This window comes from Typopeltis vanoorti, chromosome 22 (genome assembly GCF_054136105.1).
Source record: "Typopeltis vanoorti isolate ZY-2024b chromosome 22, IOZ_Tvanoo_1.0, whole genome shotgun sequence".
Classification (NCBI taxonomy): Eukaryota; Metazoa; Arthropoda; class Arachnida; order Uropygi; family Thelyphonidae; genus Typopeltis; species Typopeltis vanoorti.
In genome coordinates this window covers 89,724,019-89,742,376 of record NC_143570.1, presented here as the reverse complement: position 1 = coordinate 89,742,376, position 18,358 = coordinate 89,724,019, and the positions used below count along the sequence as shown (strand labels likewise).

General features: G+C 35.9%; 1 protein-coding gene across 1 annotated transcript in view; it reads right to left on the bottom strand.

The window, feature by feature from the left end:
• Window positions 1-18,358, bottom strand: part of hay (ATP-dependent DNA helicase hay) — a 337,042-nt gene that overhangs the window by 189,478 nt on the left and 129,206 nt on the right. Inside the window, exon 8 of the mRNA XM_090412093.1 lies at window positions 9,811-10,001. Within this exon, the coding sequence (XP_090268219.1) occupies window positions 9,811-10,001 (191 nt within the window). The remainder of the gene's footprint in view (window positions 1-9,810; window positions 10,002-18,358) is intronic.

Here is an 18,358-nt window from a genome sequence, read left to right as displayed (position 1 = left end):
AACATAGCATGGAAGCAAGCCCACGTGGATCCAGCCTGTAACAAAAAAGGGAGAGAAAAGTCAACCATCTAACTATTGTCCATTGCTCTCATTTCAGTGGCAATGGAGAAGGTTATCAAAACCAGTGTCTTCATTACCTGGAGACTCATCAGTTAATTAGCAATCGCAATCACCCATATGGATTCCAACATTTTCATTCTACAGCTGCCCTTCTAGCTAATCTCACCCACCTTTGAACTCAGGCCATGGAAAGATTTGGAGAAATTCATGTTATTGTTCAGGCCTTCAGAACAAGCTGCCATCTTATGGCCTCCCTTCTACACTCTGTCACATTAGACTGCCAAATTTTTCACTGGTCATTCACTGCATGTCATGGTGGATGGCTTCCTCTCATCAGTTTTCCCCATGAATGCGAGAGTGCCTCAGGGTTCTATGCTCTTAACCCACATTACTCCTTTACAACAACGACCACTTTCTCTGACTTCAAATCCTGTTTACAGCTTTGCTGATGACAGTACTCTTTATTCCTCTTCCTCATGTGATAAACCCTGCAATACCCTAAATGTTAGATGCCTCATAACAAGATCTTCCATAACCAGTAACTTGAACACTGATACTCCTAAATATCCTGAAATGGAGTTAAGACAACTTAGCAAATTTCAATGCTAAAAAAACTCAAACCTGTCTGTCTTGTTAGCTGAAATAATAAAAATAATAAAAATGCTACCTTATCCCTCTCTCATTTTTGATAATGTTCCAGTTTCCTTTCAAGATCAATTTTCTTTTTTTGGATTGACTGTCACATCCAGTTTATCCTGATACAAACATATAACTTACATAGCCTCCTATGCCTCTAAAAAGGTTGGTATTCTTTTCCATTCTAAACACTACTTCTCTCAACTCCTAACATTTTATAAGTCCCAATCTCTCCAACTTTGGAGTACTGTTCCTACATTTGGGGAGAAGCACTCCCCAAGACCTCTCTAAGAAGTCCTGATGATATTCAGAAGAGGGCAATCCACTTAATAAGATGACATTTCCCTCACAGACTCACTTCAGCTACTTTATCATAGGTGCTCTGTTTCAGCACCTATGGTTCCATAGGTACCTTCATGGACATTGCTTCTCTGAATTGGTTGCTACCATTTCTCCACTTTCTTCAAACCACAGAACTAGAGGAGCCACTGACCAACATCATGCAATGTCCAGCTTCGAACACACCGAAGCTGGACATAGCTTCTCATCAGCTTCCTTCATTCCATCCACCTCTATTCTTTGGAACAATCTTCCCCATACTGTTTTCCCACTGAGTACAGCTTCTCAGTCTTTAAGAAACATATCAACAGGAAACATTTTCTCCTTAATCACTTGCCCACACATGACACTGTAATAGTGTTATAGGTCTTGTGACCTTTCATTTGTGGGGTCAACATTAAAAATAAAAATAAAAGTTAAAAAAACTCAAACCAGTTCATTCTCCCTCCTCTCTGATATACGATTTGCCAAAAATTCATAAACCTAATAACCCTTTCTGTCCCATCATAGATGCTAATGACTCTCCCCCCCCTTCTTTTAAGTTAGCCAAATCCTTAACTTCACTTTCTTCATCTTATATAAAAATTCCCTCATATTAAATCTTAAATCCAAAATTTAGTTTTAAACAATAATGATATTACAGTGAACTTACATTTTACCAATATCCTTCTTCCTGACACTTTAAATTTACTGAAAATGTCCCATCCCCCTGATATCACTGATCTTTAAAACTTTACCATCCATTCTGGCTACTTCAACTTGGAAAGATATTATTGAGGGTACAGCTATGGCTCTTCCCCTCTCTCCCTCTAGCTAATTTCTACATGGAACATTTTGAAAAATATGCTCGTGATACTACTATTCTCAAACCTTCTATCTAGCTAAGATACATTGATGATGTGTTCTCTATTTGGCCATATAGTGCAGACACGTTACTCCTTCCATATCAATAGCTAGCACTCCATAATCCAGTTCACTATAGAAAAAGAAAATAATAATAGCCTGGCTTTTCTAGATATACTCTAATCGCATCCCAATGGCACAGTTTCTTTCTTTCTCAGTTTAGAGAAATCCCACCCACACAGGTAGATACATACACAAACTCTCCCATCCTCCCCTCAGTAATATGGTGTTATCTAAACCTTTGTCAACAGAGCCTCCAATCTTTGTTCTACCCAGGCTTCCCTTACAGCTAAACTCTTCTTTATTTGCCAGACCTTCTTGTCAACCACCCTAATCTTAACAATAATGATGGTCTAAAAATCCCAAGACTATCGAAGGCACATATTCTACCCATATAACCTTTCTGACTAAGAGTTAATTATAAATAAGACTGTAGGTAATCCAGGATCTTAACTCTAATACAGCAACTCTCATGTTAAATTAGAACACCACTTTTGCTGTAATAAAACTATATGAAATTGTTCTCTGATGATGTTATAAATAGAATATAGCTTTGATGTAGTTATTTTATTTTTATGTTTATTTATTTATTTTCACTAGAGGTCAGGCTAGTAGAATAATCATTGATCAAATCATTGTCTCTTTGGCATATTGTGTGAAAAGTAATACAGCTTGTCTCTGTATGTATGTGTATACTCCAGATGATGACCAGGAAATAAAAGTAATTATTTCTAACATGGTTGTAGTTTCCATAATTTGTCTGAAATGAGCACATGTTTTCACAATTTTAATGTTGTTTTGCTGATGTCTCAGTAACTGAGATGAAATATAGGATTGATTAAACCGGTGTTTAATTATTGACATGTGCTATATTCATTCCATAAAACCTAATAATGTACATAATGTTATGTTTGATCTTCAGAGAAGAGGATCCCTCTCCCTTGCCATAATCTTTTTGTTCCTACAGTGTGAGCAATACCCAAGTACACTGTGGAAACTAGAAATTCTCTCCATCTGATTATATGCAGTAAAGCAGTTCCTTTAGACTGCCAAATAATAGATGGCAGTATAGAAAAATCAGATGATAAAACATCAGGCGGCTTCACAGCAAACTGGTATATAATGTACAATGCTTTATTAGCCAATATGGACACCATTCCAAGAGTTTAATTCTTTGCATTACATTAAACGTTCACTAGAATGAATCAAAAATAAAATAACCATAGTGTCACAACAGCTAGAAATCTCTTTCAAAAAATAAAAGAAAAAAATTCCCCCACCCCAAAAAAAAACTCCAAGCCAAATTCTTTCCTTTGCACCAATCCTAATCATTTTGGTAACTTAAATGTTTTTATCATATCTCCTCTTTTCCACCTATTGATAAACTTCTGTAACCTGCAAACCTTCAATCTCTCATTGTGGGAAGTATTCCATAGACTACTCATCTTGATTCTTGTAGATATTCACATGTAGATTTTACAATTATACGTTGGTTAGACATACTTCTAATTTGACAATATAAACCAAATTATTAATTATAAAAACTTTAATTAATAACTACCTATATTTCAGCAATGTTACATTTCCATATTCAGGGATCACAAAACAATGATATGTGCATGCAGGCACTCACGCTAAGCAAATGTGGCTGAAGGCAACTGAAATTGGTCCAAGAGTCCTAAAAGGTGCCCCCCCCCCCCCCCCGAGGGCTAAATTGGATTGTCTTGGTTATTGGGCTGATGATCTTAGAATGTAAGCTTCCCAAATTTGGGGCACTCTCATGTACCCAAATTTGTTGAGGTTTGCAAAGTTTTTCAGAGCTAGCTGATTAAAGGAATAATCTTTAGTAATTGTGCTTGCTGCGGTGTAATAAAGTGGCCTCCTTCAAGCATATTCTATGACGGGTGACCATACATGCAAGGTCAGTAAGTTCTGAACGGCTGTGCTGATGAAACCAGATGTAGTCCTTGTGTTCGGATATCCTGATATTAGCTGTCCTGCCTGTTTGGCCATAGTAGGACAGTTTGCAACTGCAAGGGACCTAGTCATGGAGGTCATATTTTCTTAATTTTTGTTAGTTTTTCAGATGTACCTCAGATAGATGGAATGATGATAGATTTAGAGTATCTCTGCTATGAAGGGGGACATGGGGGGGTTGTAGTTAATGGGTTTTAATATTTTTTGGGGGATTGCAGCCATTGGTGAAGGTGTTAAGGATATGTTTAAGTTCAGTAGTTAGGGCATTGTTATCAGAACTGATTAATTTTGCAATTGTTATATAGGATTTCTATAATCCCATATTGTTGGGAAAGGGGGGGGGTGACTGCTGATGAATATATCTACCTGTATGTATAGGTTTTCTGTAAACAGAAAAAAACATGAATCAATTAGGATTCGTGGGTTTTAAGCATGTAATCAGAGTGTCTAGGAAAGGGAGACTGTTGTCGTTTTCCTTTTCCAAGGTAAACTGGATCCTGGGGTGTTGATTGTTTAAGTCTTGAGAAATTGTGGAGTATATCCAGGCTATGTGGCAAATGGCAAACACGTCATCCACATAGTGTAGTCAAACAATTGATTTATGTGAGCAGAGTGTAAGGCTTTTTCTTCAAAGGTCTTCATAAAGAAGTTAGCCAGGGGTGGCGGGAGTGGAGAATCCATGTATGTCCCCCCCCCCCCCCCCTATCTGTAAAATGTTACTTGCCAAATGAAAAAGCTGAGTTCATGGTGAACTCAAATAGGGCTGAGATATCAGGAGGAAATATGGCTTGGATGAGGTCTAGGGTATCTTTGAATGGGACATTGGTGAATGAGGAGGAGACATCAAAACTGATCCTTATGTCAGTGTGTTGGAGTGAGAGGTTTTCTATACTGGCTTCAAAGTTTTTTTATGTGTGAAGGTGTGTTGTCAGTATACTGTGTGAGCACTAGGAGGAAATTTGGCTTGGATGAGGGCTAGGGTATCTTTGAGTGGGACATTGGTGAATGAGGAGGAGACATCAAAACTGATCATTATGTCAGTGTGTTGGAGTGAGAGGTTTTCTATACTGGCTTCAAAGTTTTTTTATGTGTGTTGTCAATATACTGTGTGAGCACTTTGGCTAAATGTTTGCTAATTTGTATATGGGGGAATCAATGCCATCCACAATGAAACATATCGGTACATTTTGCTTGTGGATTTTTGATAGTCGACATATCTGATGCCGGTGGGGGGGGGGGGAGATTTAGAGTTAAAAGGTTTTAGTCTGTTAATCATTTCCACATGCCAAGATGTAACCTTCTTAAGGAGCCTATGGAGTGTTCTGATTTGGATTCTCATATTCTATAGGGATCATATTCTATAGGGAGATAGGTAGACTGATCTAAAAGTAAAGAGGCAGGATTACCTGTCTAATCTGCTTGGTTTAGAACTACAGTGGCATTTCCCTTATCTGCTTTAGTAATTACTGCATTTCTGTTGTTTTTCATTTCTTGCAGAGCTTTGAATTTTTCTTCTGATAGGGAGAATTGCATTTTGGTGGTTTGGCTTGGGTAAGAATACTGGCTACATCCAGTCTGATGTTTTTGGTTGTGAAGAATGCAGATACTTTGTTCTATCTGTATCATTATTTTTTCTATGGGGGATCTTTTCAGGTGCTATTGTGAAGTTGTGGCCACATGTGAGTGCACTAAGGGATGATAGGTTTATTACTGTATTGAGACGTAGTTGACGTTTGGAAGCCATATTCTTTTTTAAACTTTCAAATTTTTTAATGTGCCAACATCATATTCTTTTTCTGCTAAAGCGTTAAAGACGTCGGAAAGGATCGTCCAAAGTCGATGTTCAGTGTAGTAGTTAGCTCTCCCACTAGCACACAAATAGTGTCATTGATGTCGGCCAAGAGAACGTGGGTGATGGCAATCTGTTCCCGCAGAAAAGAAAAGCTAGCATGTCTGTATGCGTGGAGAACCTTCATTGATGTAAATCAGTGTTTCAGTTTTACACAGTTCAGGATCACATTATTATCCTTGCAGCATTTTAGAAAGGCTAATCAATTTAGTTGTCTTGAAATCTTCAGCTTAACTTGCCATATTGACGGGCCTTGAGTGTGATGGAATCTCTGTGGATAATTGTAATTCTTGTAAATAAGCTTATTGGTTATTATTATTGGTTAGATATACTTCTAATTTTTTAAGAAATTACAATGTAAACTAAATTATTAATTATAAAAACTTTAATTAATAACTACCTATATTTCGGCAATGTTACATTTCCATCTTCAGGGATCACAAAACAATGATATATACATGCAGGCACTCACACTAAGCAAATGAGGCTGAAGCAAGGCAATTGAAGTCAGTCCTAGAGTCCTAAAATGTGCCCCCTAGTGGGCTAAATTGGGTTGTCGTGGCCGATGATCTTAGAATGCAAGCTTCCAAAATTTGGGGCAGTCTCATGCACCCAAATTTGTTGAGGTTTGGTAAGTTTTTCAGAACTGAGACTGATTCAAGGAATAATCTTTCATGCTTGTACACATTGCAGTGTAATAAAGTGGTCTTCTTCCAGCGTATTCTGTGGTGGGTGTCCAATGCATGGTCAGCAAGTCCTGAGTGGCTGTATTGGTGGAACTGGATGTAGTCCTTGTGTTCAAATATCCAGATATTGGCTGTCCTGCCTGTCTGGCCATAGTAGGACTGTCTGCAACTGCAAGGAAACTTGTATACTCCAGGTAGGTCTAGGGAAAGCGGCTGGTCTTTGTTGGAGCAGATAAGAGATGTCATTTTCTTATGTTTCTTATTAAATTACTCATCTTGGTGACCTGCCTGTGGATACTCTCCACCACTTCCTCATCCCCGTGAAACTCAGATGACCAGAGATGCTCATACACAATCCAGATGTGTGTTGTAGCCATTCTGTAAGATGATTTAAATAGGCTTGTGGTACTAGCAAAAGATAATAAGTGCCAATTTAATAAAAAATTACAAGCTAGGTACCACACTCATGGAAATTGATGAAGCTTAGGATTTCAGGTGTTGGTGGATAGGGAGTGAAACTCCCTATCCACCAACATCTTCAAGGGAATATTGCAAAAGTGACCAAGGTAGCTGATAAGATTATTTGGATATTGAAGAATGATAACTTGCTTGTTAGTGTGTTTATTAATAACCAAGTAATCCTATGATCTACTTTGGCTATGGCCACCTTTGCAATGAACTTTTAATTCCCTGACCACTAACATCTCAAAATCCTAATTTTGAGGTGTTAGTAGGTCTTCATCAATTTACATATGTGGTACCCAGCTTGTAATCTCTTTATTCCAAAATGCATAACTTTAAACTTTTTACATTAAATTGGCACTCATTATCTTTTGCCCACACCACCAGCCCATTTAACTCCCCAACTGGCCACGACGTCTATAGATGTCCAGCCAAATCTGGATACAATTCTGTAACACCTATTAACATAAGAAGTGCAATTTGGTCTCACTATTTCATCCACTCGGCTGGTGGGGAGGTTAAATCATCCTGAGCACCCTACATCAGCCTGATTATACTATTTTGCATCATCAGCAAACAGTTGAATATTTCGGTTCAAATCATTTATGTACATATAAAACACAGTAAGCTTCAATGTTACCTCTCTTTTCACAAATGTTCACAATGAAGAAATAATAACACTACTGGAAGATAGTCTCCAGACAAGTTATGGCACTTCTAAAGTATTGTATAAATTCAGGCTACTTCATATATAGACGCTATCTACTAAAACTCAGATCTTTGTATGCAAATATATGTATGGAAACATTTGAGAAAAGAACCACAGGTGCTTATTCTTACCCATAACTCCTTTACCATAACTCCATATTAACAATGTTTTGTTGATATGGAGTTATGGTAAAGATATCCTCCAATATATCATCTGAGCACAAAACATACATAAATAAAGTTCAACACAGAATTAGAGACCAATTGTTCACTTTCTTTTTTGGGGTGTCAAACTTTCTTAGTCTTTGGACATACTAAAAATTATAATATACAGAAATCCAACTAACGTTACGAGATATTTCATTTCGACCTCATCATTAACAATTCCAAAATGTACAGATATCAAACCCATAAGCTCTAATTATTAAGGAATTTTGCTTATTGCAGATACTTTGCATAAAGCATCTAAATATAGAAAAGAAAAAAAATATAATACTAAAGGAGCCTGATTTTCATCAGATTGTATAGGGAAAATATCCTCTTTAATTTATAGCTTGGAAATTATACCGCGCGGTTAGCCTAGTGGCTTTGCACTTCGCAACCATATGCCTGGGGAAGGAGTGTCCCAGGTTCGATTCCCGTTGTAGACGTGAGGAATTTGAGGATCTTCCTCAGGCATAGCCAAGTTAGCCGGTCTTGGGCGCGGTCAGTAGGGTTTTTCCCGCCAGTTTATCTGGCGTTTTTCATCCCGCAAACAGGCAAACCGGCCCTATGAACATACGCCTCTACAGTCAAAAATATATCCCCCCCAGTGGCAGACCAGGCGACAGGTCGGTTGGGAGTAGTACTAACAAGAAGTCGCATCTAAAGTAACACGCGGACCCTGCATGGGAAGCGGGAATAACGCGTAGAAGAAGAAGAAGAATTTATAGTTTGGAAATTCAAAAACTAATCAGTAAGTTATGACTCATGCTTGGAAGGAGAACTTGTGACAATCTGCACATAATACACAAATCTGCAGGTAACAAATGTAATGCAATTACAACAAAAACAAACAAGAAATAAACAAAGATATACTTATCAAGATCATAAAATTCCTGACATGAACCCTCAGGCATGTACAGGATATTATCATAGTACTAATATAGTATTATAGTAGTAATATATAAAATACAGTGGTATCTCGCTAATCCGAACCTCTTTAGTCCGAACCCTCCAGTAATCCGAACTGCAGTTTGAAAGAAAAAATGTGTTATTTATTATGTATTATTATTTTGTGAACTATTATTTTTATTTAATAATTATTATTTTAACTATTATTATTTATTTTATTATTATTACAGTACAGTATTTTTTCATACTGTCGATTGTACGGTTATACTGGAAGCCTATTTTGATTTATTGTGTATTCACGTTTGCTTTTTTATACTGTACAGTACATACTGTATTGTCGGCATGAATCACAAATATACACAAAAAGAGGAAATTCAAAACGTGCATAATTTGGTTAAAAATATAAATCCAGATGTTGAAATTTCACAAACAGATGTTACCAAATGGATTACAAGTAGAACTGAAAGTGAATTCAAAATCAAATCAGATGCTGAAATTATAATTATGACACTACAAAATGAATTAGAAAACGATGATGACGATGAAGAACTTGAAGAAAAAAAAAACATATGAAGAGGCAGAAAAAGTTTGCTTCCAAGAAGCAAAAGAAAATCAGCAACTTTTTTTACAAAGAAATAAAAAAAAAATTTTGTGTTATTTTGTGAAACTTTTTGTGTGTGTTGTATACAAGAAAGCGATATTTTTTACGCAAATTAAGTTACATACTGAACTATGCAATTTTATTAAATCAGAATCCTCAACAATACAGGTACATACAAATTAAATTTTTTACCAAAATAAATTTGTGTTTTGTATTATTTTTTAAGTTTTACATTACAGTACAGTAGCTTTTTTCTATCAGTTACTTCATTTATTTACAGAATTAAATTGATATACCATTAGAATCTATTATTTTTGTCTTGAAAGCTAGTTATTGATGCTCTTGGGGGGGATATTCACTAATCCAAATGAGCATGGTTTTTATTCGTTCGTATTAGTGAGATACCACTGTATAGTAATATAGTTCTTTTGATAGTGCCAAAATGTATTATTACCCACAAATGAGTGTTTACATACGTTTTTTGAAGCTCTTCAATCAACTCCTGCTTAACTTCAAAAGAGACTATTTGCGAATCTTCTACTTCATCCTCATCTTTCTCAAGTTTTTCATAAAAATTAAAAATGTCTTCTGGAACTTTTGAATTTTCAGCTGTCTTTACTCCATTTTCAGGTTTTTCTTGGTTACCCAGAGAAGCAACTTTACTAAACTGAGGTGTAAAATATTTATCAGCAATTATATTCCCTTAAAGCTCAAAGCAACATAAATTTCAGAAAATAATGATCACTGACAAAAGTAAGAAGAAGGGATTTCACTGCAAGTGAGATATGTTTTATTTGTACCAGTGATCACTGATACAAAAGAAACATAATATCTCACTTGCAACACAAAAACTGACTGGAAAGCACACACACATACATAAATGCACATAATTAACAGGCATAGTGCACTTCATGTGAATCACATCTGTGAAAGGTTATAAACCTATAGTACATTAATACTATGGCTAAAAAATCTGAAACCCTGCTCTAGAAATCAAATATGAAACTTCTTTAAGCCATTTCAGGGCTCCAATAAGTAGGATGGTCTCATACTGATGTCTGAAATTCATCTTCCACCTAAAGATATTCACACACTTCCATGCACAAATACAACTGAAATTGACAACCTGCTTGTTGGAGATACTATTTGCCTGCTCAACAAGATCAACAGCTCCACTAATTATTATTATTGCACAAGCATCTCCATGGATACCCATACTAATCACGATGCTCATAGTACTTCTCTTTAAACCTCAGAGACATCTTCTGCTCATTTACTATTCTCCATGCATAATATCTACTTCTCACACTTACTGCATCCTTACACAACCTCCTGCAGATAACCCTTGTTTACTCCTGTCCAGTCATGAACTACAAAATTTGAATCTACCTTCTATAAAACTTTTTTTTTAAAAGTAACTTATACATTTCTATCATATCTCCTCATTTAACCTATCAGCTAAACTTTGTAACCCACAAACTATCGGTCTTATCCTTATAGGGAACACTTCACAGACCAGTCACCATTTGGACAACTTGCTTCTGAATCCTCCTACACATTTCCACATCCCAAGGAATACAGGTGACCAAATCAGTGCATAACAGTCTAGATATGGTCATATAAAAGCCTTATAAAGAGATATAATAATCTCCTTACCTTTGATTTTCAGTATATTTCTTAACATACAAGTAATTCATTCAGATATCTTGCCCAACTTCTGTGATATGTCTTCTTGAACTTTAATTCTCTGTTCACCAACATAACTCCCAAATCTCTAGCCTAATTAATTTCCTTCAGGCAATGTCACCAACACAAACACAAGGCAATTATTTCAGATTACACTTTGCCACATTGAACTGGAACCATTATCCTTTGACCACACTATTAGTCTATTCAAAGAGTCTTGCAAGAGTGCTACATCATCTTCATCAACTACTGCCCCTCACAGTTTGTAGATCATCAGTAATGTACAAACTGAACAGCAGAGGCAACTACATAGCCCTGTGGTACTATTATCTGTCCATCAGCAATTAATTATCTCCAGCTTTATGTTCATCCCCATTTGTTGGAAGTTATTTAATAGGATTTCATGCTGTATCATGTTCAATGCCTTTGAAAAGAGTAGCAATAATCACTGTATAGCCATTTCCTATATCCAATTCAACCTCACTTAAGTCATCATGTACCATATTTCTTCTTACCCATTTTTATAACCATTTTTGGTTAAAATCCTTCCTCATTGCCTCCATTTTTCTCTGCTGAAGGCTTTCCAATGACAAAATTCTCTAATCATCTTCACTAGGTCATCCTTCCATCTTCCTTCATATGGATCTAGGTGATCGTCTTTGTCCATCTATCTCTTTTCATTCATGCAATATGTTCATTTTAATTTTAAAATCTCTTTCCCTATATCTATCACTTTTGTTTCTTTTCTTATATCTTCATTCCTTATTTTGTTTTGCCATCTGATGTTTAGCATGGATTTCTCTCTCCATTCTGCACTCAATTTTCCTCATTCTGTCCAGTATTTGTTTGGTTGTTGGTCATGTCTTTGATTCATATATCATAACTGGAATGATGCAGTGGCTGAAAAGTTTGGCTCTGTTTTCTGGTTTTATTTTACCGCAGGGATTTTTTTCAGTTTGCCGAAAGCCATCTAGCCTAGCTCAATTATTTTTTTTATTTCCTCATAAATGCTTCTTTTGTCTAATGTAAAGGTTCTTCAAAGATAAACATATTCTTGTACTTGCTCTATTTTGTTATTGTCTATTGTTATTTGTTCTTATGTCATCTGGTTTTCTTTGATATTTGTCATTATTTTAGTATTTTCATAGTTTATGTGTAATCCTACTTTATTTGACACTATGTTCAATTCAGTCATCATTTCTTCTGGTTCTCTTTAGTCATTTGTTATTACTACACCATCAGTGTATCGTAAACGATTTAGTTTTTTTTACCATTAATATTAATCCCTTTGTCACTCCAATCTAGTTCACTCAGGGCATATTTTAATACTGCAGTGGATGAAATGGTATCTCTCCTTAGCATACTCCTTTAATTATTTGGAATGAGCTGCTATGGTAATTTATAAGGATTAGCTGTATATAATTTAGCTTATTGCTTGTTTCTTCATCGATATTAGGATTGCATGTTTTTCTATTGAATCAAATACAACTTACCATTTTCTAGGTAAAATGGTAAGTTGTATGCTCTGCATTTTAATTTGCAGATGGTTGATTGTGCTAAACCACTTTCTGATTCCGGTTTTCATTAGGCTGAGCTTCATCCAATAATCTTGTAATTACTGTATTACTACATGCTATCTTTATTGCCATTTTGGAGTTCAGAGTGCTATTATGCTACTGTCTTACTCACTTATTTATCCTCTTCTTGCTTCATGGCACAGAAAACTGCGATCCATCTCTTCCAGATACTTCTATATTGTGTGACCAATTGAACTTCTCTTGAGCTCCTAGGCAGTCATTTTTCTTTCCTTTTCTGTCATTCTCTGCCAAGTTAATTTAGGCATTCCCCTTTTCCTTTTTACTTCTGGATCCATGTCAAAACTACTCTTGGAATCTCTGCTGTCCATTCTGAGCATGGGTCCAATCCATTTCCCTCTGTGCTTTTATTTTAACAGTGATACTTTACTCAGTCAGTTTATATAAGTCATCATTTGTTATATGCTGTTGCCAAAATATTTTTAATAGTGTTTGAAAATTACAGTAAAAGCCCTTTTTTACACTTTCCAGGGGACTGATGGAAAAAAGTGTAAATAGCAGGAAATGTAACAAAAACATTAAAAAAAAAGGCTAAAAGATTACAAAAGTTAATAACTGAAAATAAATGAATTTACAATTATTTAAATTTATCTATTTAAAAAAATCTTTAATTGTTGATTGTTTTTGCTTTTTCTGCACTCTTATAAGTTCCACCTACCTCTCCACAGTATATAAGGCATTAAATTCCCCATCATCTCCTGATGCACTTGCAATATACCACCTCAAAATAAAGATAGCTTCCATTGCTTCTTTACTAGTAGGGACGGTAGGTTCTTGATCACAGTCTTCTTCTTCAACCACTTCTTCCACTACTTCTTCACCCAGGTGGTTGAAAAGGATGCCTTCTACACATGGTACCATTGATGGTACCATGCGAAGAAGGTATCTTAGTCTTGTAATGAGGAAGAGTAATCCATCACATACCAGTTGTTGGGCTCTGACATATCTTCTTTTTCCTCCTGTAGTTGTTCCTCCTCTTCCTCAAACGTAACTCCTGCCTTTCGGAAACAGATGGATAAGGTTTCAGGAGTAACATGCAACCATGCTTTGGCCACATAATGCATGGCATCAAGGATTGATATGGTCATCTGTTTTGGGTCCATACCAGTATCAGGAATAAACACAGCTTTTTCAACAAGAATTTTACTATATTTCCATTTAAATACATGGATGATGCCCAGATCTAATGGCTGAAGCTCACTTGTACAATTAGGGAGAAAGAACACTAATCTAATGTTTCTGAGCTGCAGATCTTCAGGGTGTGCAGGACATTTGTCTAGCAGTATTATTTTGTAGTAGTAATATTTGCGGTGATTTGTCCCTATTTTAGCATCCAGAGCATGCATGGTGGATGTGAAGATGCTGCTGGTCATGCATGCTGTGCTTTTGGCATCATTCTTAGTAGGCAGATTTTTCACGCTCTTAAAACACCTGGGCTTTTTAAATTTACCAATTATCAGTGGAGGTAATTTTTCTGATCCATTAGCATTGACCATGAGCAAAATAGTTACCCTCTGCTTGCTGAGTTTTCCACAGTGACACTTCTCTCCTTTAAAACACAATGTTTTACTTGGCAGAATGATATAAAAGAGTCCAGTTTCAACAACATTGAAAATATTTTTTGGTTCGTAGTCCTGAATAATAGTCTTTAGTTCATATTTCCACTGCAACACTATTACTTTCTCCATACACTTGATTATACACAATATTGTGACGAGTCTTGAAACGATCGATCCATCGATTTGACACAGTAAAACCATTAATCCCCAAACTCGCAGCAAATTCAAGGGCTTTCACTCAGAGTATAGTACCATCGACTGGAATACCTGACGTTCAGGGGTGTAGTCCTAAAAGAAATAGTGCCAGGGCTCTACTTTGGAAACAAAAATCCAGAGGATGAGGGGTGGCATTATTGTCGTTGTTGTTATTATTATTATTATTATTGCGACGGCCATATGGAGGAGAGAGATTGCCTTGTTTTCTGGAAAAAAAAATGGCAAGCTACTATTTTTTTGACCAAAAGCTGGAAATGCATTATAAGTCTCATTATTATAATTCTTATAATTTATTATAATGAATTTAAAAATGTTGATAGTTTTAAAAAAGTACCAGGGCGTCACCCTGGCCTGACTACACCCCCACAGACCTTCTCGTAGAAACGAACCACTCTGCCACAAGTTTATCCAATTCATCGTATGTCGATGTTCGGATATATTTTAGTTTTTTTCACATAGTGCCAGATTGCTTTGCATTGAGTTCAATGTTGGACCTGTTTTTTACTATCATGTTCAAAGTAGACACGGAGAGTCCAAGATCTTTTGCTAATTTCACACGTGTTCCGGCATGCCAATCTACATGTCACAGAATTGCCATCTTTTCTTCTACCAAAATACATTTTCTGTCTTTTTTTATCCATGTTACTATCACATGCTAAATTACGTAGCAGAAATTTTGCAATATCAATTCGTATTGTGGTTGAAATATCACAGTATCGCTCATCGCTACATCACTGCTGCAAGCGTGCAAGTCAACGTGATGGTGGAAACGAAACTACAGCCGAAAGCAATGCCATCTGGGAACAGAAATGTGCAGATTTCTGCAGAAATCGATGTGAATGAGAGGAAATCTATTCAAAAATCAGTTTTGCCACCCGAGAAAAAAATGCAAATCACGGGAAATAACGTCAGTTGAGTTGTTAATGGCGGGAAAACAATATATCGTAAGATATGCAAGATATACGGGACCAACAAAAAATGACATAAATGGCAGGAAAATGTAAATTGCGGGAACGTAAACACGCGGTTTTACTGTATTTAATTTAGCTTCCTGTTTTTATGGTCAGTTTCTACATCTCTGATCCATATAATAATAAAGCCTTAACATTGATATTGAAGATTATTATTTTGGTTTATTATCATATTTGGATGATTTCCAAATATTATTTAATTTTCTGAAATTGGTATTTGCTTTTGTTAATCTCTGCATTATAACCCTGTCAGTTCCACCATCAGTATCTACATTACTCCCAAGTATGTGAAATTCTTAACTTAAATGTTGATTGATTTTAATTTCTTTGTGGCATTTGCTGTTCATTTTAAGAACTTTTGTTTTAGTCATATTTATTTTAAGACCAAACGTTTCAGCTGTTTTATACAAGTCTTCCAATTTTGCTTATATATAAGTGTATATTGATGATATGAAGACTATGCTGTCTACATAATCTAGATCTTCCAAAATGTGACATAGTATTCGATTTAATTCCTCTTCTTACACCTGTAACTTTTCTCATAATCCAATCAATGACTATGTTAAATAAAGCCGACTTTTACTTCCTTTATACATTTCTTTGACTATTCTCACATATTTGCAAGGAATTCATAGCTTCTAATAATTAACCATAATGTTTCTCTTTCAATCTACTGTCCACATTGTTTTAATTATATCTAATATATTCTCCATCACTCCATTCTTTCCTAGAAACCAGAATATCACATCCTTTGGAAGAGTGTCATAAGGTTCTCTAAATGTACAAAGACATGGTGTAATTCTTACTTCCTTCCCCTGTGTTTTTTCCTGCACTCATTTTATATATATATATATATATATAAAATATATGTAGAAAGTATTTTACCTTGGGTATAATAAATGTTAAAGATACCAGGCTATTTTAAACCAGGTTTAAAATAGCTTGGTATCTTTAACATATATATATATATATATATATTCTTTTCTGCAAACACCAATGTTGAAGGCCTCCAACATCAAATAAACTGGAATTTAACAACCAACATTCACAAATGTTATGACAAACTCGAGAGACGATACTGGAATCAAAAGAAATAGTTCTTGATGCCTCCCACATGAATAGCAACCTTGTTACAGTTTGCCAGACTCTCATAGTTCTGCCATTCAATATTGGCACGCACGCGAATTCACATGCAAGCAGGTGCGTGACATTTCAACTAGAACGTCTCCCAGTTAAACTTTAATTACAGTTAATTGTCACGTTCCATTGTATTGAAAATGCAATGCTTTTATGGTCTTTCCATTTTACATATTTTTATGCTATTACACCTGACGAAGTCGGCTTTCCGACGAAACTGGTTGCATTCTATTAAAGTTCTGATTTTAATACCTGGCTGTATGCCTGTTGAGTGTTTTTTACACTGTGCTATCACTGCTTGTTTCATTTAGCAATTTCTTGAAGTAATTACTCCATACTTCAAGGATATCTTTTTCTCCCGTTTTCATGTCACCTTTATCATCTCTAATTCCTTTTACAGCACTCTTTCCTCCATTTCTAAGCTTCTTCAACAACCTCCAGAATATTTTACCACCTTCTTGATATTTATTTTCTATGTTCTTGCCAAACTCCTTCCATGACTTTTGTTTAGCTAGTTTTACACAGTGTTTAGCTTTCTTACATTTGTCTCTGTATTCTCTAAGAGCACAAGTTGACTTATTTGCCAGGAACTTTTGATATGCTCTCTTCTTTTCCTTCACTGCCTCTTTAACTTCCTGTGTCCACCATGGAGTTCTGATTTTTCTATCCTTGCAGACAACTTCACCACATGCCTCTCTGGCTGAATCAATCAAGGTTTTCTTCAAGGCTTGTTACTGAATCTCCAAGGTTTGGTTCCTGTTCTCTAACGCCTTCATTTTTTCTTCAATAATCTTTGTGTATTTTAGTCTACAGTTGAGATCTGAGAGCTGCTCAACTTTTATTTGCTTTAAAACTTTCTTACATGTTATTCTTTTCAATATGAAAATCAATTTTATCCTGCTCAAGACTAAATAGTGATCACTTCCAATTTCAAATCCTCTGTACACTCTGGTGTCCTGTACCAAGGAGAAAATATCACTATCAACAATAACATAGTCAATGAGACTTTTCTTATTTCTTGCCTCTTCTCTCCATGTGAATTTGTGAACATTTTTATGTTGGAACATGGTGTTAGTAATAACTAGTCCATGTCCTGAGCAGAAATCCAACAGGTATTTGCCATTACTATTAGCTTTGCTCTTTTCTCCAAATTTTCCCAATATATTTTTGTATGTCTGACAGTCATTTCCTACTCTGCTATTTAGATCCCCAACAAGGACCAGCTTTTCCTTTTTCTTTGTGTCAGCTGCTTTCTCTAAATCCACAAAAAATTCCTCCACTTCTACCTTAGTAGAACCTTCTGTGGAACCATAGGCACAAATAAGTCTCATTGTCCAGTTCCCCATTCTCGTATTTGCCCACATCACTCTACTTGAGACTGCCTGCCATTCAAGAAGATTAGCCTCATATTTAGTGTTGAATACAATGGCTACTCCTTTTCCTTAATTGTCATTGCCTGAATATAACATTTTATATTTATTGCTCAGAAAGATCTCACCAGTTTTTGTCTTTTTTGTTTCAGTCATCCCTATTATGTCGATCTGGTACTTATCTAATTCCTCAGTAAGCTCCATTTCTTTGCGATTCAGGCTTCTTATGTTGATAGTACCTATCTTTAACTCTGATGATGTTGAGTTGGGGTGTTTTTTCAAATTTGTTCCAGTAACTGACTTTTCGCTGTTCACCCTGGTTCACTGGCGAAAACAATGGAGGCCTTGTTTAACGGGGCGACGCCCCAGCCGGCATGAAATTTTGTCATGTTGTACCATCATTTTGTATTTTGGTTTAAGCCAATAAGAATACAATTTGGTTGGCTAAATCCCAAATTGCCAGCTCATCCTCGTTCGTTCAGTATCCAAG